Here is a 27,019-nt window from a genome sequence, read left to right on the forward strand (position 1 = left end):
ATCCCTTGAAGTGGTGGGCAGCACACAAGCTCCAATCCCAACTCCGGTGCAGGTTTCCAGGGTGGCAATTATTAGCTGTTCATTTTCATAGAGGTATCTGTCAAATCAAAGGGGACAAAGGATATGTGCCAATCTAGGATGTAATCATTGTACATTTTAGTCTTAACATTCAGTTTTAAATATTTGATTCATCAAATTAACATCTGCCACTTGGGTGAGATTATTTGTCTTGGAATTAGTAAGAGTCGGATGGATGGTAAATGGACCTGCCTTTCTATAGCATATTTCTAGTCGACCAGCTACTCAAAAAGCTGTACACTACATGTCAACAATCATCCATTATTAAACACACTCAATCCCTGATGGAAGAGGCTGCCATGCAAGGTGCCACCAGTCCATCAGGATCTACACTAAGGCACATTCACTCACACACACACACACACACACACACACACACACACACACACACACACACACACACACACACAAAGGCTCAGCCTTTGTGAGCCATTTGGGGTTCAGTATTTTGTCCAAGAACACTTCATCGTTGCAAATTGGAGGAGCCGAAGACTAAGCTCAGTAGTTCTATAAAGTCGGTGTTTTGTGGTTTTAAGCGTTATTTCTGATTAAATGTGCTGCCCCAGTCAGATATACCACTGGTTAATGCAATTCTCCTGTGTGTTCCAGGTCAGTATCTGGTGTGGATGTGGACCCTGATCTAGTGCACATGGAAATGCAGGATACGAGTGGAGGTACAGAGATATCCCAACTGCTTTTGTTTTCTTATTTGTATCTAATACTATTGAGGGCCTGGTCCCACCAGCAAGGGGACATTTTAATAATAATTCATGTTTTATACAGCGCTTTTCCAGGTGCTCAAAGATGCTTCACAAAAAAACTAAATCTAAACAAAATCTAAATCTAAACAAAAAAATCTAAACAAAAAAGAACATAAGAAAACAAATAAACAAAAACAACATACAGACTCTAAATTGCCCGTAGGTGTGGATGTGAGCGTTGTTTGTCTCTACATGTTAGCCCTGTGATAGACTGGCGTCCTGTCCAGGGTGTACCCTGCCTTCGCCCAATGACAGCTGGGATTGGCTCCAGCCCCCCCGCGACCCTGAATACAGGATAAGCAGTAGACGATGGATGGAACATACAAACAAACAAAAAAAAAAGTTTAAACACATTTAAAGATTAAAAGCAAGCGTGAGAGGGCTTCCGGTCTAGCAGGCGACGTAATGGCAGCATAGGCAACAGGCTCCCGACAGCAACATTGAAGAGACGCCCGATAAACTCGAATTCATTAAAAGTAAAGCACCCGCACAAAGTAAGAAACACGACGAAGAAAAGCTAGTAGCATTAGCAAGATGGAGACACGTACGCAGACGGGCGGCGAGTCAGGACCAACCCGTGAGGCTAACCTGGATGTAATACTGAAAGAATTACGAGAACTCAGGAAAGACTCCGGTCAGCAACTAAACGGCATTCGAGAGGATATTGGCAAAATTTACGGAAGAATGGAGGAGGCCGAGGAACGAATCAACGCAGCCGAGACCCGAATCCAGTCAGCAGTGGATGTTTTATCGGAGCTGGTGAAGCTTCATGTACAAACGGAGGCTAAGTTGACTGATTTAGAGGGGCGCTCACGCCGCGACAATGTCAGAATGCATGGGGTAAAAGAAGGAGCTGAAGAGGGCATGACATCGGTGATTACTTTCGTGGAAGAACTACTGCTGAAGGGCCTGGAGCTACCTTCTACAGCGCTAAAAATCGAGAGAGCACACCGGGCACTCGCCCCGAAACCTCCGACGGATGCCCCGCCAAGATCAATCGTGGTCAAGTTCTCAAGCTATAAAATGAAGGAGGAGGTCATTAAAGTGGCCTGGCAGAGGAAAGGATTCGACTTCCAGGGTAAAAGTATACACCTGGACCATGACTACGCACTGGAGCTGCTGTGGAGATGGAGGGAGTACACGGAGGCGAAAGTTTTGCTTGAAAGAAAGAAACATACGGTTCCAGACTCCATTCCCGGCCAGGCTGAGGGTGTTCTACAACGAAGGTACAGTGATTTACAACTCGGCTGAAGAAGCAACGGTGGACATGGCGAAGAGGGAGATACCGGTGACGGTCCTGAAAAAAACATCTTCCCTCCTGGACCAGATAGCCCAGCTGACTTGGCGACCGGGTGGAAAACGACAAAACCGGGGAAACACAAGCCCCAGGAGAGGCTTCAGGGAACGGCTCCAGGCTTTTCGTCACCAGGACACTTGATAAGTAATGTTAATATATTTTTGCGGTTACAGAAATGACATTCACATAGTTATAGCATCTTTTTAAAAAAATGTGTTTTAGTTATCTTTTGAAGTGCGGTGAATAATGTTTTGGACATTCTAGCATCAAGCATATTCCCCTACATGACATTGATGAGAGAAAGGGCTTATGGTGGGCGGGTTTTGTTGTCGGCCCCCCTTGTTGTCCCCTACTTGACACCATGGACCTACTTATCAGCTGGAAGGCTGAAGAGGGCCCTCTTTCACTACCAGGAGGAAGAGATTTTCCCTTTGTACTCTCATTCCATCAGAGCCAGGAGGCCATCAAAGAGGCCTCAGTTTTGGAAGTCAGTGTTATTATTTGTGATGTGTTACAGGTTAACTGTTTTGTTTTTCATGTGGTTCGTGCTGTCGTTCTCTACAGCACCAGGGGTGTAAGAGGTAATTCAGTTGTAGGCGTACAGGGGCTTAAAACAAAAAAACGAAATGCAGAGTATGAAGTCATCTAAAATAATCACGTACAATGTAAATGGGTTAGGAAATCCTATCAAAAGGAGCAAGGTTATGACAAAATTGAAGAGGGAGGGGGCAGACGTAGCTTTCTTACAAGAGACCCACTTATCAGAATCAGAACACGAAAAACTTAAGAGATGGAGACTCAACCAATATTCATCCTCCTGCGGTCAGAGAGCTAAGAGAGGTGTAACAATTTTGATTTCCAATAAATTACATTTTAAGTGCACATATGAAAAGAAAGACAGGGACGGGAGATTTGTATTAGTCCGGGGATATCTGCAAGATGTTCTGGTTACTTTAATAAATGTTTATGCCCCCCCAGGATCTGAAGGGAAAACAGATTTTTCAGTTGATCAGCTCTGAAGCTCAGGGTATCGTAATCTGTGGTGGAGACTTTAATGTCAGACTTCACCAGGCTCTTGATACATCGAAACCTTTTTATTCAGGAGAGAAGAAAACTATCAAAAATATCAAATTAATGATAGAAGAGCTGGGGCTCGCTGACGTTTGGAGAGATCTGAACCCAACGAAAAGGGACTATACTTTTTTTCACACCCGCATAGTGTTTACTCGAGGCTCGACTACTTCTTTACGTTTCAAAAAGATCTATATAGAGTGAAAGATTGCAGGATAGGGACAATGGACTTGTCGGATCACAGCCCAGTTGTAATGGATTTTATAATAAGTTATGAAAAAAAGGATACTATTTGGAGATTAAACATAGAGATACTGAATCAAAAGAGACAGCAAATAAAGATGGATATAAAAGAGTACATTGACGAAAATGATAATGGGGAAGTGTCACCACCGATTTTGTGGGATGCCTGCAAAGCGGTTCTTAGGAGGAAAATTATAGGCTATTGCTCTAAATTAAAAAAACAGAGAAGAGAAAAATTGGAACAGTTGCAAAAAGATTTAAAAACTTTAGAGAACATGCATAAATGCATAAATGAGTCAAGCAACAAAAATAGAAATGGATAGGGTAAAAAATGAATTGAATGAAATCTACTCGAACGACATTAAAAAAAAGATGATCTTCCTTAAACAAAGATATTTTGAAGCAGGGGGGAAATCAGCCAAACTGCTAGCTTACAAATTAAAAAATCAACAAACTGAGAACACAATCCACAAAATAAAGGACCCTAAAACAAATGCCATACAATATGATAGAAAAGATATACAGCAATCTTTTGAAACCTTTTATAAAAGCTTATATACACAACCTGTAGTAGATAAAACAAAGACGGAAGCTTTCTTAGACCTGATAAATCTACCTAAAGTGGGGGACGAACAAAATAAAGGTTTAATTAGAGAAATCACAGATGAAGAAATGAAAAAGGCAATATCACATTTAAAACCCAATAAGGCAACAGGACCTGACGGTTTCCCTTCGGAGTGGTACAAGGAAATGAAAGAGTTGCTGATTCCATTGATGAAGGACACATATAACCACGTTATTAAGACGGGCATAACTCCTCCTTCTTGGAGAGATGCAGTGATTTCTCTGATACCAAAAGAGGGGAAAGACAAAATCGAGTGTGAAAGCTATCGACCAGTGAGTGTACTCAATCAAGATTATAAAATCTTTACACACATTTTGGCAAAAAGACTCGAAAAAATCCTCCCCCAGATAATAAGCCTGGACCAGACAGGTTTTATCCAGCAGAGGCAGACACAAGATAACATTCGTCGTACGTTACATGTAATAGAGAATATAAAAAAGAATAAACTTCAGACAGTTCTATTGAGCCTTGATGCTGAAAAGGCATTTGACCGAGTCAGCTGGGAATTATTATATAGTGTACTAGGAAAATTCGAATTCCATCGGACCTTTATAGAAATTATTAAAGCCTTATATAACAACCCAAAGGCAAGAGTAAAAATAAACGGAGAAGTATCAAATTCATTTGGCCTGGAAAGAGGGACCAGACAGGGCTGTCCACTAAGTCCATTACTTTTTGCAATTTTTATTGAAACATTATGCCAGGGGATTACTCAAGACAAAAATATTACGGGCATTACAATGTTTGACCAAGAACATAAAATGTCATTATTCGCGGACGATGTATTAGTCTACTTGTCACACCCAGAGAGTTCAATCTTGAAATTGTTGTCATTTTTGAATGCCTTTGGCTCTGTATCAGGATACAAATTGAATATTTCAAAATCCCAAATATTAAGTTTTAACTACAGGCCTAGCCAGATCATTAGCTCCAAATTCAAATTAAATTGGGACATGGATCATATTAAATACCTGGGAGTAAACATTCCAAGAGAGTTAACCAACTTGTATGATCTAAATTGTGTTAAGCCAAAAGATAAAGGAAGACATAAGGAGGTGGAATTTAATCCCAGTATTAGGTTTTGAGTCACGGATTGAGTCAGTAAAAATGAATATAATGAATGGGATAAACTACTATCTAGATACATCTGGCAAGGGAAAAAAACAAGGATAAAGTTTCAAACTCTTCAATTGACGAAAAACAAAGGAGGATTAGCACTCCCATGTCTGAAAGATTATTATATGGCGGCCCATCTGAAGATTTTATATAGTTGGTGCAAGCATGACTATCAGGCAAGATGGAAAGAAATTGAAGAGGTGTCAGGAGCTGTTCCAATCCAGGCTTGTTTGGGGGATAAAAGACTTATTAACAATTTAATGGAAGAAGGTAACAAATGGATTAATCTATCTCTGAAAATTTGGCTAAAGGTTATTAACAAAAACAGTCTGTTGGAAGAAATTAGGATCCTGAACTGGTGCTCCCATGATCTTGATTTTATCCCAAACAAACTGGACGTAAATTACAAGGGATGGGCTCACAGAGGGCTTTCCTCATATTGTACCTTTTTCAATCGGGGGACACTGAGTGACTTCCAGGCACTGAAAAGATTATATGGATTAAATAATAGTGACTTCTTCAGATTTCTTCAGGTACGTCACCATATTAACAGCTTTATGTTGCAGGATAAAAAGGCATTTGAAAATAGCTTATTGAAGGTTCTTATTAGTGCCTATAAAACAGACTTGGGGCTTAAAGTAATTTCAAGACTATATGGGGCTCTTCAGGAGATGAAGTTAACAAGCTCCACCTATATAAAACAAAAATGGGAGATGGAATCTAACAGTGGTATCTCAGAAGAAGTTTGGAAGGAATATTGTGAATTTCAGTGGAGGATATCGAGCTCAGTGGTATGGAGAGTGTTTGGTTGGAAGAGTGTGAGTAGAGCATTTATTACACCTGCTCAGAAATCTCATCACTGAGGCCGTGCCAGCTGCTGGAGGAACTGTGGCTCCCAAGAAGTTCTGGGCCTGTCCAAAAGTAAATGACTTTTGGCGTAAGATTTACTCAGAATTAGTTACTATAATTGGAACAAAAATTCAATTTAAATGGGATGAACTACTTTTTGGCCTTTTACGTTCAACTTCTACAAATATTAAAACAAAACTTTTATTTGGTATCCTAAGTATTGCGGCCAGAAAAGCAATTACAAGGAAATGTCTCCAACCGAATCTATCGAGAGCTGGTATGATATCATCTATGAAATCTTTGTAATGGAAAGAATCACCTATTCATTGAGGCTCCAGCAACATAAATTTGAGGAAGTTTGGGAAAAGTGGAAAATGTATATCGCCCCGAAACGCCCCTTCTTTTGTTTGAAAAAAAAGGGAAAAGAATTGTTTATGTATTTCTTTATAACTGGTACGTATTTCATTTATTTTCTCAAACTCAAGACACCCCATTTTATTTTTTATTTTTATTTTGGTTTTGTTTAAAAAAAACAAAAAAACCTGAAATGGTTCACTGTATGTAAGGTCAATTTGAAAGAGGACTATTGATTATCGGTGAAGATGTGAATCCAAATAAAGAAATAAAAGCAAGAGTTTTGAGGGCTGTTTTGAAGGACTGAAGACTGTTGGCATTGTGGATATGGCTGGGAAGGGCATTCCAGACGGAGGGGGTGGCACCGGCAAAGGCTCTGTAACCCCAGGTCTGGAGCTTGGTCCTGATGGGTTGGAGGAGATTGGCATCAGTGGACCTGAGGCGACGGGTAAGGTTGTAGCAGTGGAGGAGGTCAGAGAGGTAGGGAGAGGCCAGGTTGTTGAGGGTTTTGAAGGTGATCAGTAGTATTTTCAACTCAATCCGGTATGTGATGGTCGTAGAGGACAGGGGTGGTGTGGTCAGAGCGGCAGGTGAAGGCAGCAGCAGAGTTCTGAACATATTGAAGTTTATTGAAGATTTTGTTTGATGAGTCATAAAGAACGGAGTTGCAGTAGTCAAGTTGGGATGAGATGAATGCATGCACCAGAGTTTTGGCGGGGAGGACATGACAATGGAACCATCAATATTGAGGTAAAAAATCCTGGGTGGAGCAGGTGTGGGAGTTTGGGCCAGTGATGAGGATTTGTTTTGACATGAGGCAGGTGGTGAGGGTGGAATGGGTGTCTGCAGTGATGGTCTTGGTGGAGAGGTAGAGCTGTGTGTCGTTAGCATAGCAGTGAAAACGGAGGCCATGTTGGCGGAGGATTTGACAGAGTGAGAGGATGTAGAGGGTGAAAAGCAGGGGACCAAGTACTGAGCCCTGGGGGACACCGTGGATGACTGAGGAAGCGGGGGATTTGCAGTTGCTGACGGAAATGAATTGGTGTCCGTCAGAGATATACGATTTGAACCAGGTGAGAGCAGTGCCGGTAATGCCAAGTGAGAACTGGAGGCAGGGGATGAGGATGGTGTGGTTGATGGTGTCGAAGGCCGCGCTGAGGTCAAGGAGGATGAGGATGGAATGGGGACCAGGGAGAATTTTCAGACTGAGATGTTTTATTTTATTCAAATTGCACAATTCATCACAGAGGCAAAGTAAATGTGTGAAACCTTCACATAGATTTGAACTTTGTCACATAATTGACCACTTACAAAACAACCTTGAATAGCAAACAAAAAAGAAAGTAGCACCTACATTGCCAGCTTTAAACACTAGCTTTTTTTGCAGGGGAAACACATTATTTTCCTCTCCTGATGTGTATTTATTTTTATAAACTATTCATATACTATTATATACTATTCTATTATTATCTTATTTTGGTTGGTTGATCTTGGACCATACATTTTTTTAATGCAACAATCTGGATGCACTTTGACAGCTGAATTAAGAGGCTAGAACTATGGAGAACTTGTTTGTTTAGTCTTGTAAACAATGTTGTGCTCAAGTTAACAATGTAATCATAAACATATTGGTTGTATACTGTAGGTATGAATGGCTATTAGTCCATGAGCCAAAGCCTGAAATTTCACATTTTGCTACAATCTCGGTGGAAACATTCAGTTATCCTTTAATTGTTATACATCCCTAGATTATGTTTTGATGTGATAGCATAAAAAACAACAAAAAAACAACAACATAGCACTTCCATGTTCTTACCCATTTGATCATAGCACTGTTCTGTACTGTTCTTAAGGTACGTTTGTTGAACAGCTATTACTTTACTCAGACGAGGACCTAACACTTGTTTCTATTTTTTGCTCTTACTTTATCGGCAATGATATGTTGTGGTTTCTTTCTTTTGACAAATGTACTTATTGTAAGTCGCTTTGGACAAGAGCGTCTGCTAAATGCCCTAAATGTAAATGTAATGTAAATGTAACCCTTTCAGAGTGGCAGCTTATTAGTGGTTTTCACCTCTTGAACAGAGAGACGCAGAAAGATGAATTCTCCAGTCATCGTGTGTAACTGTATCATTATCTCTGTCTATGAAAGTTGGAGTTTTCAATCCAATCCAATCCACTTTTATTTATAGAGCACATTTAAAAACAACAAAGTTGGCCAAAGTGCTGTACAAGTCAAACAACAAATCACACAGAGATCAAAAGCACACAATAACACATACACAGTATGTCACATAAAAAAGACAAGTCTCTCAAGCTATGTCAAAAGCCAAAGAAAATAAATGTGTTTTGAGGCATGATTTGCTTGAACACCTGCAGCGTGTCGGGCCTGCCTCACATGCAGAGGCAGCTCGTTCCAGAGCTTTGGGGCTGCCACTGCGAAGGTCCGGTCTCCCCTAAGCTGCAGCCTGGACTTAGGAACAGCCAGGAGAAGCTGATAGAGGACCTGAGGACCTTGAAGGAAATAGGGTTCCAGCAGGTCCGAGAGGTAGAACGGTGCCAAGCCATTCAGGCACTTAAAAGCACATAGCACAATGTTAAAATCAATCCTGAAATGCACAGGAAGCCAGTGGAGGGAAGCCAGTACAGGGGAAATGTGCTCCCGCTTATGAGTACCCTTTAGCAGACAGGCAGCAGTGTTCTGGACTAATTGCAAGCGAGAGAGGGAGGCCTGACTGATGCCAACATACAAGAAGATGAGAAGTCATAAAAGCATGTATAACATTTTCAAAAACACTACAAGATAAAACAGTTTTGACCTTGGGCAGCCTCCTACGCTGGAAAAAGCTCTTTCCCACTACAACATTTATCTGTTTGTCCATTTTAGGGTGACAGTCGATTTTCACCCCTGGATTGGTGACAGTTGCCTTCACAAACAGTTCAAGGGAGTGGATGTGCAAATAGCAGAATCTTATAGAGTTAGGATTATTTCATTTAAAAGGCAGGTAGATTTGACTGTCCTCCACGTAACAGTGGAAGGAGACGCCATATTTTCTAAATATAGATCCTAGGGGGAGCAAATACAACATAAATTAAATTGGCCCAAGAACTGAGCCCTGGGGCACCCCACAGGGGAGAGGTGCTGTAGAGGATACAGAGTTGCCCAGGCTGACACAAAAGCTTCTCTCTGACAGGTACGACCTAAAGAACTCCAGAGCTGAACCTTTAATGCCACCCAGTGCTCCAGGCGGAATGGCGAGAGCAGAATGTTATTATCCACTGTTTCGAAAGCAGCAGTGCAATCAAGTACAACAGTACAAGAACAAGAGAGTCACCAGAGTCAGTGGCCTAAAATATATCATTAGAAACTTTTAAGAGGTTGTTTAAATTCTTGTGAAGCTGTCTATGCTAAGTGAGTAATCAGCTAGTTTCAGCCAGCTCAGCTGTAGTGAATAGAGTTGATTGGAGGGAGGGGTCACAGTCAGTACTTGCGGTAAACTGAGCACTTAAAAGGCTGTCACTACAGCGTCAGCTGCAGCGTCAGGCCATCAGAACGAAGACATCTGCACAAAGACAAGGGAGTCTATCTGTGGGAATCAAGACATCTGCACAAAGACAAGGGAGTCTATCTGTGGGAGTCAAGACATCTGCACAAAGACAAGGGAGTCTATCTGTGGGAGTCAAGACATCTGCACAAAGACAAGGGAGTCTATCTGTGGGAGTCCATCGAGGAAGTCCATTGAGGTAGGCATAACATCTCACCCCCCCTAAGGGCGAGGAGGAGGAACTGGGATGGTCCTACCAGGTCCTTCCTCTGGACCACCTACCCCGATCTACACTTGAATTCCACGCCGTCTCTGTCACCCTTCCTTTCAAACTCAACATCATAGTGATCTATCGCCCACCCGGTCCTCTCTGTGACTTTTTGGATGAGATGGATGCCCTCCTGAGCTGCTCCCCTGATAATGGCACACCACTCGTCGTCCTCGGTGACTTCAACATCCACCCGGGAAAGCTGCATTCATCGGAATTCATTTACTTCTTATCCGCATTTTACCTTACACTCTCCCCCTCCAGGGCTCCAGACTGCGACCATTTTGGTCGCATATGCGACCAAAATTTTTATGAGTGCGACTGAAAAAAATTGTAGGTCGCACTGGTGCACCTAACGCTGCTCGGGTGAAAAAAAAAATCATAAGCGCAGCATCTCTTTATGTTCTCCTGACGGTATCGTGGTCTAAACCAATAAGAGACAGAGCTCGGGCGGGTCCTTGCCTCTGATTGGCTGTGGTCCTTTTCACTGCTGCTTCGATTTTCTTGGAAAATGAAGAGAGGCAGAAAGCCTCGCCCCGAGACTAATTAAAAAGCCCAAAAATATGCCTTCAGACAGGACTGGTTGAAGCAATTTCCCTGGCTGATGTACGATGAAGAAAGGGACTCAATGCACTGCATTTATTGTCGGGAGTGCGGTCAGCATTTGGCCGGTAATAGTGCGTTTGTGGAGGAGTCAACAACATTTCGCATCGAGACATTGAAAAAGCGCAATATGTCCAAAAAGCATACTACATGCCGTGATAAGTGTGTTAATAAAGTGGCCCCTCATCCAGCTGCATTTCAGCGTCAGGCTGTATCAATCACGTCCGCTGAGGAATCTGAAATGATTATAAAATTCAACGTCGCATACAATATTGCAAAGGAGGAGTTGCCGTTCACTAAATTTAAGTCTGAAATTATTCTGATGAAAAAAATGCCGACACACTAAAGAACAAGACAGCTGCGGAGGTTGGAAACGCCACGTACACGTCATTCATGATTGACGGCGACACAGACGTCTCTACGAAGGAGTGCGTTATTGTCTACCGCTGCATTTTGCATAAAGGGAGGCCGGTCAACATGTTAATTGGACATGTCCGGTGGAGCATGGACACGCACAGTGTTTGAAGGCCCACATTACAGCATGAGAGATCATGAATAGGAAATTGTATAGTAGCCTATTCCTAATATTATTATTAAAAATGAATAGCCTAAGTAAAAATATAATTAGGCTAGGCTAAGATCACATAAACAGTTTTCCATTTGCAATCTATAGACTAGTGACCTGTATGATCTTTTTATTCTTGAGGAATTTATGCTGCCACAAAGCAAGCATTTGCTGCGCTTGGGCATCAGTGTGCAGATTGGCTGGAGAAAACGGGTGCTCTGGGTGCTGATGGTGCTGCAGTTAACCTAGGCCATAAGGGGGTGTCATTATGTAAAAGGAGAGTGATAAAAAGGTGACTTTTTGGCGTTAAAGGCGACGCGATGAAAAATGTGGGTGCACCTAAATTTTGTGCTGGTGCACCTAAAAAAAAAAGTTAGGCGCACCAGTGCAACCAATGCAAAAAGTTAGTCTGGAGCCCTGCCCTCTCCACCAACTCACCGGGCCGGGAACCAACTTGACCTTGTCTTCACAAGATCCTGTGGCATCTCGGCACTCTCTGTTACCCCGCTCACCGGGACCACTGGGCCAAACCCGATCACCACAGATATCATTGCCCAGAATCATTAACACGCCCTGCAAAGGCAACTCAGGCCGCACGCCCACAGCAAAAACACCTTTAGCCAGATCACAATCCAACACCACATTATGGCATGGCACGGGGACAAAACCAAGCTCCATCCCCCTCATCATAATGAACTCACCCGACTGCGTATCAGAGGAAAAAGGGAGCACAGACTGTACGATGAAAGAATGCCGGGCCCCCGTATCACGCAACACCTTCACACTAACACGTTCCGCACTGCCCACCAAGGATACCTGTGCCTCTATGATGAAAGGCTCAAACCCAGACCTATCAGTAGCAGTCACCTCAACCACCTTTTCCTTTCGCGCACTTACACATAACATAACGGGAGCTGGGGAAAGCACAAAATGTTTTCGCCTCAGAGGACACTGGTCCTTCCCATGACCCTCTCCATGACAAAAATTGCACAGATTTGAACGCCCTGGGCGCACAGAAAAGGCTGCGCTCCGGGCCGGGACAAGTTCATATGCCTTAAGAACAGCTGACTTCACTACGTCGTAAGTCAGACCCTCCTGCGCGCACACAGCCGAGTACGCTTCCTGCGCCTTACCAGTGAGGACGCACTGCAGCAGGAGGACCTTATCTACATCCGGCCATTGTCTAGCCTCTGACACCCGTTCAAACAACGTGAAAAAAATGTCGGGATCCCGCTCGTTAAACTTCGGCACAAGGCGCAGACTCGCCATCAAGTCTCTGCCCTCACGCCCCGTTTCATTAAACGCGCCAAACATCCCACTTCCGCGGTCCAAAACCCTCAGCTTTGTCCGCTCCAGCTCCAATTGCAACTGCAAAAGCGCTCTCTGTTGCTCAAATGTGAGCATCCCAGCTTGTCCTACAGACACAAATGCCGACTCTGGGCTGACAGCAGCCCCAGCCACCGGCTCAGCCACCGGCTCTTTCTGCAACACCCCTCTCTCAAATAATAACAACAACACGAACATTTTTAACTCATCCTTAAGCAGTCCCTCTTGCAAAACGACATCATAATGCTCCGCAATTTCGATCAACTGATCTTTCTTACAAGAGTCTAAAAACACCGCACAGGGCGCTTCATAAAAAGCTGACAAACTATCCATACTCACCTTAGAGCCGGATGCACACCGACCGTTATGCGCAACTGAGCAACCACAGCCCCTCCAGAGCGTTCCCCTAACTACCTAACCCAAGATCTGGCTAATCTCAACCCTGGTCTTCATGTGGTTCTGCAGTGGGTGGATTAAGCACAAAACCAGCGGGACCACCACAGGCAACCCCACGGAGTGCCCCCGAGAAGGTTGCTTGCGCAACCAACACTAGCCGCTCCCCACAACTAACACTACAAAAAAAAAACACACACAATCCCAAAGGGGAGAGTGTCCTAAAGCCTAACGGGAACCTCCAGTGAATGCGCAGTCACAGTGCATCACATAACCCCGACAGGTGAACCAACAATCTCACTACTGTGCAACTCAAAACAACATACCGCCACAGAGACGCGGACGAGCCCCCAATTGTCAGAACTGGCTCAGATCTCTGACAAAACAGCACAAGAGGGAAGTTGCCGGCAATTATATTTATTGACAAACCCGCCCATACCAATACCAAAACAACGTCAGGCTATTCTATATCTGTGATAAGCGGAAGATCAGCAGTGTGTGCAGGTGCTTGGCTGCATAAGTGAATGTTGGTTGCGCATTAAAACCCAATAAGCAGAACAGCAGGTGAACGGCCGGACGCCAGGCCGGGAATGGACCGAGAGAGCGAGCTGGCGTTCTCCACGTGGTGTTTAACGGCGTGGCCCCGCCCCCTCCGAAACACACACCGGAGACTCATCAAGCCTGTGGAAAGAGATTGGAGACAGCGAGAGAAACACCACATGCAACAAACAACCACACCCACTGGGGTCGTCACAAATAAAACAGGCATGTGGTCAGAGAAAAATGCATCACAAATTTAATTATTGGAAACAGGTAAACAATATGCAAGGTCTCTCATGACCTTGTGCACTTGCAGGTGAGCAACTGCAACACTGCATTCGGCCCTGGTAAGCCACTCATCCACTTAATCACCAGCTTCCCATCATCATCTGTGGTCCACCCACTCTGCTTGGGATCCGGCACAGAGGGTTGGGTCTTCAGAGACAGCCTCCATATTGCAGCCTGATAGTTAGCACGCATTGCATGCATGAAGAGGCAATCCTTACATGGTAGGAGTTGACTTGACTCTGCTTCGCCAAGTCGAGCACAGGACAGTTGGTGTACTACATGCCAAACAACAATAGTGTTTTTTACAAAAGGATTAGTAGTATAATTCTTTAATGTTTTAAAAGATGCTGAGTATAGATAGCTATTCAATGGCAGACCTTTTAGTAGAATAACATTTTGGTAGATATAAGAGGGAGAGTCTGACTCTTAGCTTCCTATTATTCCAGATGAAATTGGAAAGAAGCTTTCTGGTCCTGGGAAAAAAAGGAGGAGGAGCCAGTGGAATTGATTGAAAGATAAATAAGTTTGATGTAGTATAGTCATATTTACTGTTTATTCTGCCCAAGTACTTAATTGGGGGACCGTTTGGGTACTTTTGATTTTTGAGTATCAATATCTCTGTCAGTTTAACGCCTACTTTTCTGAAACTTCTCCAAGGAATGTCTTTTAATTTTTAAAACATTTTTTTTTCATCCATTTGATTGCAAGATGTATAGAATATACCATAAAAAAAATTCCCACACCTGCCACCTTCGGGACCGTGGCGGGCCCCATTAACTCCCATTATAAAACCATAAAATTAGGTTTTTTTGACATACTGTGAAACGGTCATTTTTTTCTCTAAAGCCAGCATCAATGTGACTTCCCAAGCCTCTCCCTTCAAAATAACAGAAAAAAAGGTTTGAGGTGTGCTGACTCCCTCAAACCACTGGGGGCAGTAGAGCAAACCACACACAGTTTCAATGGATGGAATGGTTGTCTTATCCTGCAGAATGCATGCCAGTGAAGAGGCTGAAATCCACAAAAATGGTCTTAGTGTGTTGGAATTAATATAAAAGAGTGGTGTGAAGGTGTTTGAGAATAAATTGTGTGTGTGTGTGTGTGTGTGTCTGTGTGTGTGTTTGTGAAAATGAGCTCTTCACAGGCAAATGGAGATTTGTGCATGTCTTTTTTTCTTGATCAAAAGAGAGACTCCACTGCACTGTTGGCTGTGTGGTATAAAATATCAATGCTGTTGCTTCTCTGAAGTCTGCACAACTAGTTTGCAGCCTGGTCAGACTGGTCATTTGTCCAACAGACAGTCATGAGGAGCAGCCTGAGATCAGAGCACAGTGTCACAATAGGAGCCTAGTTCGTATTCTGCAAAATGCATGACCAGAACGTCTCAAATATGGTTTGGGTGTGTTGGGATTGATATAAAAGAGTGGTGTGAATGTGATTGATTGTGTGTGTGTGTGTGTGTGTGTGTGTGTGTCTGTGTCTGTGTGTGTGAAATTCAATTCCGAAGGGCCAGGTGGGATTTGTTTATGTTTTTGTTTCTTGATCAAAAGAGACCCTCCTCTGTAGTATTGGCTGTGTGGTTTTACATTTACATTTAGGTCATTTAGCTTTTGTCCAAAGCGACTTACAATAAGTACATTTGTCAAAAGAAAGAAACAAAGAAACCACAACGTATCATTGCCGATAAAGTAAGAGCTAAAAAATAGTCACCACTGAGGACCATAACAGAGAAGAGTCTGGACTTTGTTGAGCAACATTTGTTTGATTTCAGCGATGGTGGTACCAGCCGGCCAGCTGAAGTAGAGGAGCGAAGTGCTCACCTCAGGGCGTGAGGTTTGACCAGTGTAAATGGCCTCATTTATATAGCGCTTTTCTCCAAAGCGTGTTTGGAGGTAGATGGGTGCCGTTCAATTGATGGCCTTGAAGGCCAGTGCCATTGTCTTGAATTGGATGCGTGCTGCAACAGGGAGCCAGTGGAGGTCACGGAGGAGGGGGGTCACATGGGAGAATTTGGGTAGATTGAAGATAAGGCGTGCTGCAGCATTCTGGATATGCTGCAATGGTTTAGCCGCCGAGGCCGGGAGTCCGGCCAGGAGAGAGTTGCAGTAGTCAAGGCGGGAGATGACCAGTGCTTGGACCAGGAGTTGTGTTGCATCCTTTGTGAGGAAGGTCAGAATCCTGCGGATATTGTAGAGGGCAAATCTGCAGGATCGGGCCACAGCAGTGATGTTGGGGGTGCAGGATAGTTGGTCATCTAGGATTACACCCAGGTTCCTCGCAGTTGAGGAAGGTAATACTGTGATGCCCTCGACAGTGACCGACAGGTCCATGCGAGGGCAGTCTTTCCCTGGGATGAAGAGGAGTTCGGTTTTATTCAGGTTAAGCTTGAGGTGATGTGCAGTTGTCCAGACAGAGATGTCAGCCAGACAGTCCGAGATGCGAGTTGCAATATGAGTGTCAGAGGACGGGGGAAAAGAGAGGAACAGCTGGGTGTCATCTGCGTAGCAATGGTAGGAGAATCCATGTGATGTGATAACAGAACCTAGTGATCTGGTGTATAGTGAGAACAGAAGCGGTCCTAATACTGAGCCTTGAGGGTAAGGGTTAGGGTCCAGAGAACAGGGTTTGGACATCGAGCTATTCCATGTGACCTGAAAGGTGCGATTTGATGATGTGAACCAGGCATTTTTGTATGAAAAAAAGGGCCTAAAACATAAAATAATAATACTAAGCTTTATATCTATTGTTAGGTCTGAAATTGTTGAAAAGGTTGATGCAGTGAAAGTGAATTTTTTTTTAATTTATTCATTTTTTATGACACTTTTATGAGAGGGACTCCATTTTGGCCCGAAAGTAACAGGTGTAAGTTTTTTGGAAAAACCTCTAATGTCTCCAAAAATAATAATGCATCAAAAACAATGATGTTATCAATTTTTGACCTAGTCAAGGCTGTAATAACTTAATCTCAAATAATCCTCTTTGCACCTCATTTTTGGAAAATATGGCATATTTTCTGTTTTTCGCATAAAAAGTACACAATGTTCGTGTGAGAAAAAGGCTTAAAAACAGAAAAAAAAGTTAAAAACTAATAACAAACTTTATATCTAAGGTTAGGTCTGAAGTTGTTGAAAAGGTTTATGCAGTGAAAGTGAAAAAAAAAAAAGTTTTTTTTCTCTTATATGACACTTGTATTGGCGTGGCCCAAACAGGCCCGAAGGTAGTGAGTGTGCGTACATTTTTAAAGTGCCCCGAGGGTTAAATGGAGTTTCTAGGTGAAAGTATGCCTCAGCAGAAGATGTTTGACAAAAAAAACTACAAATCCCACTGACTGCTCCTGTCCACTGCTCCTGTCCGCCAATCAGAGCACACCTGCTGTCACTTCTCAAGATCAAAGCCACAGAGTGCCGTCACCATAGCAACGGCCCTCTACTCACGTGTGTAACTGCTTTCAGGCCTGTCTCTATCGCTCCATTTCGGCTTCGTGGAGGGTCCGAAAAAAAGCTTGCCACGCTCACACCGAAACTCCTATCGCCAACATTTTCGCACCGTTAGCGCCACAAGACTCTGCTGAAGACACTGATCACTTTTATTTTTTCCTAGTGTCAGAAATGTGGACGCTAGGGCGAGTTAGAAATGCTGCTCATTTCAGGTTTCTTTGAAAATCTGTTTCTCAATTTGTATTGTAAGTGGATGGGGAGAAAAACCGACGTGGCCGCGCTTAGAGGTTGGTAGTTCAAATTCTCTAATTCTCACAGAGTTTTTGAGCACATTGTGAGAGACAGGACAAGTTTGTCTACAAAATTGGAAAATATCACGTCTGTAGAGTGAAGATTGTGGCCGGGAGGAGTTTGGAAAGGAAAAAAATCTGAAGTATATCAAGGAGCCCTCACACTCTAAGCGATGATGTCATCCACTCTAGCCCAGAAGGTTCCGCGCAATACACACCCATTATAAACTCATGATTTCTCCCAAAACGATCATGGTCGTTGAACAGTGATTGGTCAAAAACTATATGACCTATTGAAACGTGGATTGACACACCAGGACACAAGACTTGTGTCTACGTTTTAAAGTTTGAATGGAGTTTCTAGGTGAAAGTATGGGAAGCATTCAAGTCAATGGGAAAATTTCGTTGGTTTTTACGTCGCGAAAAATTCGTGTTCGGCTAAGAAAAGTAATAGCATGCCGATCCCGATTGAACCGCACGTTTTGATATATAATTTGTCCTACAACTGTTAAAGCTGTAGGAGTACCCCGAGCACTGGCCCCTACAGCTATGCGATTGCACCGTGGCCTTAATAATATTGTTATTATTATTATGTAATTAAAAGTAATAATATTATTATAATTATTATAATTATTATAATAATAATAATACATTTTATTTGTATAGCGCCTTTGAAGGTTCCCAAAGACACTTTTACATATAAATAAATTGAAAAAAGTAAAAAAAAGTCATATTAATAATCATAGGTTAAAATAACACATAAAAAACAGTTCTGAAGAGGTGGGTTTTGGTTAGTGATTTGAACGTTGTGAGGTTGGTGCAGTCACGGATGTGTTTTGGGAGGGAGTTCCAGAGGGAGGAGGCAGCGATGTCACCCCACGTACCTTGGTCCTAAGTGGTGGAGACATGAGGTTTGCATCAGAAGAACAAAGGCTGCGGGACCACGAGGAGCTCAGCAAAACTTACATTTCGAGTGTCTTGAGGTATTGATATCTGAATCAGAATTTGTTTTATTGGCCAAGTAAGTGTAAACACATACAAGGAATTTGACTCCCGCGTTATGTTGATCTCAATATTAATACACAGAAATAGATATACAACTAAAACAAGGATAACAAAACGAATAAAATGTAAACATAACATTTGTAACTATGTACAGATATAAATATAGGTATATATACAGGACAGTGACATTGTAAACAGTGTTAATGTGCAAAAATGCAGGAATAGATGATAAATATATCTTTAAAAGGGTGGTATGAATGTACAATATGAATATTAATATGCATATTAACTGTGACATCCTTCAGGAAGAAACTGTTTTTGTGTCTGGGGGTTTTGGTGTACAGTGCTCTGTAGTGCCTACCAGAGGGGAGGAGTCTGCAGTGATCTTTTCTGCCCATTTCCTGGAGTTGTACAGGTCCTGGAAGATGGGCAGATCTGCACTGATGATCCTTTCTGCATACCTGACGATCCATTGCAGCCATTTCGCCTCAAAGTCCCCGCTAACAGTCCGGGGCTCACCAGTAAGGGAGGAGGTCCTGGTGAGCCACACTTCCAGATCCCCCTCCAACCTACGTCCCCTGTGTCAAGTCAGACTCTGGCCACCCTCATATACTCTGGTTCTGATGTAAACATAATGGATAACAACCTGGCACTACAGCTGGGGGTCAACCCAGCACCCAGAGCACCCGTTTTCTCCAGCCAATCTGCACACTGATGCCCAAGCGCAGCAAATGCTTGCTTTGTGGCACAATAAAAAGATCATACAGGTCACTAGCCTATAGATTGCAAACGGAAAACTGTTTGTGATCTTAGCCTAGCCTACTTATATTTTTACTTAGGCTATTCATTTTTAATAATATTAGGAATAGGCTATACAATTTCCTATTCATGATCAGTGTTTCCCCTAGAATTTTTTTCAGGCCCGGTGGTACCCACCGAAAAAACCCTAAACAGACGAGACGCGTGGGATGGTGTATTGGTGCAGTTGGATTAAGGCAGGTGGCACAGCAAGCAGTCTGCAATTCTGCAATTATTTTATTTGCATTCAACATTTTTGTTCAACCAGAGTGTATTCGAGATCACAAGGAGAGAGTGACTTATTAAGGTGCTGGTTGATGGAAATTATCCAAAATTAGGGTCCGGAAAAATATGGCTGGAAAATGATGAGCATCACATTATAATAGCTACAGATACTGTAAAACACTACAATGACATATGAGTGCATAATGTCTTATTTTATCAAGTAAAATATAAGTTATAGGTAGTGTTGTCACGATACCAACCGGTACTGGTACCAACATGTGTTTCGGTACTTTTCGATACTTTTCGAACGTAAAAAATGTCATTACTGACTTTATTTTAATAGAAAATCTTAGAACAATAACATATTAATCAGCAAATCCGGCCTCGCCGCAACCGCCCTCCGCGGCGTTCTCAGCGCGGCGTGAACCTCCGCTGCCACGGGCTCCGTGATTTGCCAAACCGAAGCCTCCGGCTCCTGCCAGGTTTGGCCTGGTGAACGCCAGATCACTGGTGAACAAAACGTTTATCCTGAGGGATTTCTTCAACTCCCGTTGCCTGGATTTCCTCTTTGTGACAGAGACGTGGATCGGCGCTGGTGAGTGCAGCCCTCTGATGGAACTTCTACCGGTTGGCTGTTCTTATTTTAACTCCCCGCGGTCGTCGGGTCGTGGTGGAGGGATGGCGACTGTTTACAAAAACGATTTTAACTATAAGCAGCGCGCTGTCTCATCCTCCTTTTCCAGCTTTGAAGCGAATGTATTTGAGGTGGGTCGCTCAGACCCGGTTCTGTGTGCCGTCATCTACCGACCGCACAAATACAATAAAGACTTCCTAAATGACTTCTCCGATCTTCTGACTGAAATTATGCCCGAGTATGACGTGTCCTGCTTGTAGGGGATTTTAACATTCATATGTGCTGTCCTGATAAACAGTTGGTGAAGGACTTTTTAAGCCTTATTGACTCTTTTAATTTGGAGCAGTGTGTGTCTGGTCCCACACATGAACATGGACACACACTAGATCTCGTCCCCTGTCATGGTCTGTCTGTGTCAAACGTGGAAATCTGTGACAGTGTGTTCTCTGATCATTTGCCGGTACTGTTTGAAGCTGTCGTCTCCTGTCCCGCAGTTAAATCTGCCGCTCCTGCTCACTGCCGTCGGATTTTTAACCCTGTCACTGCCGGTCAGTTCTCTGCTGCCTTCAACCAGCTCTGTGTCCCCTCCGACATAACATCTGCAAACACGGAGGTGCTCAGTTCTTGGTTTCACTCCTCCTGCCAAACCATACTGGACTCTGTGGCTCCATTTAAAAGTGTGCAGCCCAAAGCTAAACCTGAGCCCTGGTTCAATGCGAGAACTCGCTCAGCCAGACAGGATTGCCGCAAAGCTGAACGCAGGTGGAAGAAGGACAAGCTGTAGGTTTCTCGCCAAATCCTAAAAGACTGCTGGCGCTGCTACCAGAGTACCTGTCAAACATTATTGAATCTAATTCTCACAACCCACGTGTGTTATTTAAAACCATCGAATATGTTCTCGGCTCACCTCAGCCTGCGTGCACGGAGGAATCCCAAGAAATGTGCAATAGCTTCCTACACTTCTTCATTGATAAGGGCTCTCATCACCACACCTGCATCTGACCCCTCTGACCATGTTCCTTGCTCAGCTGTGCTTGATTCCTTTGAGCCTGTGTCTTTGATTGCCCGAGAAAAAGTGGTTTGGCCAGATTAAGCCATCAGGCTCTCCCTGTGACACTGTCCCACCTCACTTTTTTAAAGAGGTATTCCCCTGTATAGGGCAGTCAGTGCTGGCCATTATTAACAGCAGTTTGTCCTCTGGTGTTGTCCCTCAAAGTTTTAAACATGCTGTGGTGCAACCCCTGCTTAAGAAACCTGGCCTTGATCGTGGTATGCTAGCCAATTATAGACCTATCTCCAAGCTGCCGTTTACTTCAAAAATCCTGGAAAAAGTTGTCCATGCTCAGTTAAAATCATTCCTGGATGAGCATGATATCCTGGAGGTTTTCCAGTCTGGTTTTAAAACATTGCATAGTACGGAGTCAGCCTTATTAAGAGTTTTTAATGACATCCTCGTGGCGGTTGACTCTGGAGACCATGTGATCCTTGTCCTGCTGAACCTAACTGCAGCATTCGATACTGTGGACCACAATATTTTAGTCCCACGCTTGCAGCACCTAGTGGGAATTAGTGGTAGCGCCCTAAATTGGTTCAAATCATATCTTGAGGGAAGATCTATGAGTGTACGCCTTGGTGGCTCTGAGTCCCGCTCTGCTCCACTGTCATATGGCGTTCCACAGGTCTCAATTTTAGGGCCCCTGCTTTTCTCTCTGTATCTGCTTCCCCTGGGTTCCATTCTAAGAAAACATGGCATCTCCTTTCATTTTTACGCCAACAACTTTTATGTGCCACTAAAAAAGAAAAACGCCTGTCTGACACCACTTCTGTTATGTCTTCAAGACATTAAAGCCTGGATGTCACTGAACTTTTTAAAATTCAATGAAAAGAAGACAGAAGTGATGGTGTTTGGTCCGAGCGCTTCTAGTGAACTCCCCCCTGCTGACTTTGGCCCGTTGGCACAATATATGAAGCCATTATTAGTCTCAAACTTGGGTTTTAAGATGGACAGTGATTTTAAATTGGACAGGCAAATTAGTGCTATAGTGAAGTCCAGCTTCTTTCATCTGAGGCAGCTGGCAAAGGTGAAGCCCTTTCTTGCACTGAAGCACTTTGAAGCAGTAATCCTTCATTACATCTCGGCTGGATTACTGCAATTCACTTTACCTTGGAGTCAGCCAGTCCTCCCTCACCCGCCTCCAGTTGGTCCAGAACACTGCTGCTCGCCTTTTAACTGGGGCACGTAAGAGCCAACACATCACCCCCATTCTGGCCTCCCTCCACTGGCTGCCTGTGCATTTTAGAGTCCATTTTAAGATTCTTTTATTTGTTTTTAAATCTTTAAATGGTCTCGCCCCTCCTTACCTCTCTGAGCTTCTTCATCCCTACGCTCCTGCTCGGTGCCTCAGGTCAGCTGACCAGCTGCTCCTGGAGGTACCGAGGTCTAAGAGGAAGCTCAGAGGGGAAAGAGCTTTTTCCACTGCCTGTCCTAAACTCTGGTATGTCCTCCCGCTCCACATTAGACAAACCCCCTCACTGTCCATTTTTAAAACTCGTCTTAAAACCCACTATTATTCTTTGGCTTTTAACTCAGCATGAGACTCTGCTCTGGTTTTTAGTGTTCTAGTGTTTTTATTGTTTTAACATCTTTACTGTTTACTGTTTATTGTTTTTATTTTGTCTCCTACCTTTTTATGATTTATGTTTTATTTATTTTCATGTACAGCACTTTGTCTCAGCTACGGCTGCTTAAAGCGCTTTATAAATAACGTTGAGTTGAATATATTTATGAATACTGAAAGTACATTGACCATATTGCATGTCAAATGTATTGTCACACTGTGTATTGAACCTGTGTATGTAGCCAACAGTTTTTAACTTTTTTTCTGTTTTTTTCTATGTGCCACTGCAGGTTACCTGTATGTTACCTGTCTCATCCAGAACTGCTCTGACAAAATGGTGTCTGCTCAGTTTCTTGGCAAAATTGACCACAACTCGCTGCTGGTGCAGGACAACTACGTATTTGTCAAGGTAAACATGGTCATATCTTGTGGGTCCATGTGTATACATGTTTTGTGCATGGGTGTATGAAAAACATGTTCTCATTCTCAGCTTGTCAAATACGGACACTAAAGCACTTGGTAAACCAAGGTCCGCATCAGGTGTTATCAGGAGTAATCTCCTCAGAAATGGGCAACTGGAACACGACATACTTGAACTAGTTCAACTGGTTCAAAATCCTCAGCTAACTAAGAATCAGATAGAAGAAACTGCAGTGTAAGATGCTGGAAGAGGTTTACTCTGCCATAAATGAAGCCTGTCCCCCTGGTTACATCCCCCCCACACACACACACCCCTCCCCTCTGTACTCCTCCAAGCTCGAATCGTTCTCCCCTCGCAGCCTCCCAATCACGCGCACACTTCATGGCTGCACCTGATTGGACGATCACTTTCATAGCTGTCCTGTCTGCTCCCGGATTTCAAACAGACCAACATGGCGGCTCGTTTGGAAACATACTCTTATTTTACAAAAATAGTTCACGGAAATGTGTTTCCTGAAAATCTGTCTTTATTTTAGATCGACAACGGTCAGTTTAAAAGATTTTTGAGAGCTTGTGGGAGGCGGCACCATCTCCTGAAACTCGCCGCGCCGCGACGGCATTGCACGGCTTCTTACATAGACAATGAATGGGAACATCCCCCTCCGGTTAAAGGTAAACTCAGATAGGACGCCGTTTCGTTTCCCGGTTTTGCCGGGACTTCCACAACATGTGCAAAGCAGTAATAGTGTTTATTACCCCCCCACTGACGCTACTATTGGCTACATTTTGGCTACATTTTGGCTCAAGTGAAAAATTGTAGACTACAGCTTTAAATGCCAGGCTTTCAAATGCTCAACACTTTGTTCCACATCTGCCAACACTGTCATACTTGGAGATATGGATATGAACATTCACGTTGACACCCCCTCTTGCCACTCAGCTGATGAATTCCTACAATTACTGGACTGTCTTACACGTTGATGTCCCCACACACACCAGAGGGCACACACTTGATCTGGTCATCACAGACTCTGCCTTCATCAACAAACTGCAGGTGCATGATCTTTGTGTGTCTGACTATGAGCTGATCTTTCTAGATCTGCCATTTCTGTCCCCTCATTCCAAGCCCAAACGCCAAATCTGTCTTCGTAACATCAAAAACATCAACCCAGACACCATGACCTTAGATCTTCAGCATCTTGCCTCTGCCAACCTCTCATCAGCCAGCAAATCAGTCAAATTTTGCCTCTGCAGACTCCTGGATCTCCACGCCCCCATCAAGACCAGAACAGTGTCCTTCGCATGCTCAGCCCCATGGTACACCTCTGAGCTGCGGGAAATGAAGGCAGCCGTGACCTTGAGCGGCATTTCAAAATGTCTGGACTCACTGTACACAGACTAGCCTACCGAGAACAAGCCTACTCCAAGTCACTCAAAGATGCACGGTCACAGTTCTACTCAAACATCATCAACAGTTTTGGATCTCTACAGAGCTTTTCCACAATAAACCATCTCCTTAAACCTCAGACACAAACTCACACAGAAAACACAGATGAACACTGTAACAACGTGGAGCAGGCGATGGACAGATCCCCGTTGAAACAGCAACAGGAACAGGAGACTGGTGGACCCCCATTAGAACAGGAGACACTAGCCCCCCATAGGGACAGGAACAAGTGATGGGTGACCCAATGTCGGGACAGGAACAGGAGACTGATAGACCCCTGTCAGGACAGGAACAGGAGATGGACTGACCCCCCTACACCGGAACAGGATTGGCTTCAGTCGGAACCCCCTACACTGGAAAGGGTTTGGTGTAAACCGGGGCCCCCGACACCAGAACATGATTGCCGTCAGCCAGGCCCCCCGACACCAGAACAGGATTGGCGTGAGTTGGGACCCCTGACACTGAAACATAATTGGCATCAGCTGGGACCCCCGACACTGGAAAATGATTGCCGTCAGCCAGTTTCCTAACCACGGTCTGGAGGAAATCTCCCTCCTTGTCTGCCTCAGGGCTGACACCCTGTCCTCGAGACTCTGAGCATGCCTAAACAATACAAAAACCAAGATCATGTGGGATGAGACCATACATTCATGTTAACAATGTTTACTGAGATAAAAAAGCAAGTGTAGTTTAATTATTTTCTCATTTTCTTCCATGGGTCTTCTTTTTCCCCCCCGAAAAGTTGTCCCCTGATGGCCAATAGAGAGAATGCAGGTTTAAGGCCCTCAAGCTTTGGCTTTTTTGTGGTAAAAACCAAGGTCTGCGCAGTGCAGGGGAGGTTTTCTTTTGTTAACCTTTCAGTATGGTTAAAGTCACCAACAGCATTTCAGTAAGGAGAGACTTGAATAATTACATGCTGCACAGTAAAGATAAGAGTTTTTAATGATTAGACCACATCATGATGTATATTGAGAGGCTACCATGGTTGTGCAATATCCCCTCTCCCTTCTACACTGATGAAGAGATAAAGATAGTTGCTGAATATCTAGGTGGTGAGATGTGGAGTTGGACGAGCTCAGTGGAAGGAACCCTGGGCTTTGCATGTGATAAAGACTGGAGGTAAATGGACAACTGACAGCAGAGATGAGAACCCCCTATTTTAAGTTTGTCGGCAATGGTATCATTGGCTTCACAACATTGTGGCAAAATCTGGTTTGTTTACTTCCAGTCGATGCCCACAGTCAGCTGATGCTATAGAAGCAAGTGAGCGAATGTGGAACAAAGAGATGTATGAATGAATGAAGGAGGGTTTCTCCTTGACTGAACATTTGCTACGTTTCTGCTAAGCCTTCTTTCTGATTTTCTGGAGCCCAATTACACTGACTCAGCAGTCAATTGTAATCAATCAATCAATCAATCAAATTTGATTTGTATAGCACTTTACAATAGCCAGACGGTACCCAAAGTGCTTTACAGCAAAGCAATAAAATAATACATTAAAACAATACATAAGCATACATAAGTGCCACAGTGCTGCAAGAAAACACAGGAAAAGTGCTACTAGTGCTGCAGGGTGTTTGAGGCCCTCTAAAGTGCATTTAAGTAAAAACAGGCAAAATAAGTATGCCTAAGAGCAGGACTACCCTAGTCACAGTTAAATGCCAATCTAAAAAAGTGTGTCTTCAGCTTTGATTTAAAAAGGCTGAGGTCAGTAATGGTGCGAATGTCAGGGGGCAATCTGTTCCACAGCCTGGGAGCTGTGACAGCAAAAGAACGATCGCCCCACTGTTTGAGTCTTGACCTTGGGACTTCTAACAGGAGCTGGCCGGAAGAACGGAGGGCCCTGCCATGGTCACGGACAGTTAAAATCTCCGACAGGTAGGAGGGAGCCAAGCCATTAATGGCGTAAAAAACAAACAATAACAGTTTAAAATCAATTCTAAAACGAACTGGAAGCCAGTGGAGTGACGACAGTACAGGGGTAATGTGTTCACGCCTGGACGTGCCTGTTAAAAAGCGAGCAGCAGCGTTCTGAACAAGTTGAAGACGGGAGATTAAAGACTGGCTGATGCCGACATAAAGTGCATTACAATAGTCCAGTCTTGAACTAATAAAAGCGTGGATCGTCTTCTCGAGGTCCTGCCGACTTAAAAAAGGCTTCACTTTGGCCAGGAGACGCAGCTGAAAAAAGCTTGTGCTAACAACAGACCGAATCTGTTTATC

The 27,019-nt window shown here is 43.7% G+C and overlaps 1 protein-coding gene across 2 annotated transcripts in view; it reads left to right on the top strand.

Moving 5' to 3' along the window:
- Positions 1-27,019, top strand: part of sorcs2 (sortilin-related VPS10 domain containing receptor 2) — a 521,993-nt gene that overhangs the window by 311,510 nt on the left and 183,464 nt on the right. For both annotated transcript variants that reach the window (XM_084003700.1, XM_084003701.1), the window contains exons 6-7: positions 688-752; positions 23,220-23,338. In XM_084003700.1, the coding sequence (XP_083859826.1) occupies positions 688-752; positions 23,220-23,338 (184 nt within the window). The remainder of the gene's footprint in view (positions 1-687; positions 753-23,219; positions 23,339-27,019) is intronic.

This window comes from Eutrigla gurnardus (genome assembly GCF_963514095.1).
Source record: "Eutrigla gurnardus genome assembly, chromosome: 23".
In the NCBI taxonomy this organism is placed as follows: domain Eukaryota; kingdom Metazoa; phylum Chordata; class Actinopteri; order Perciformes; family Triglidae; genus Eutrigla; species Eutrigla gurnardus.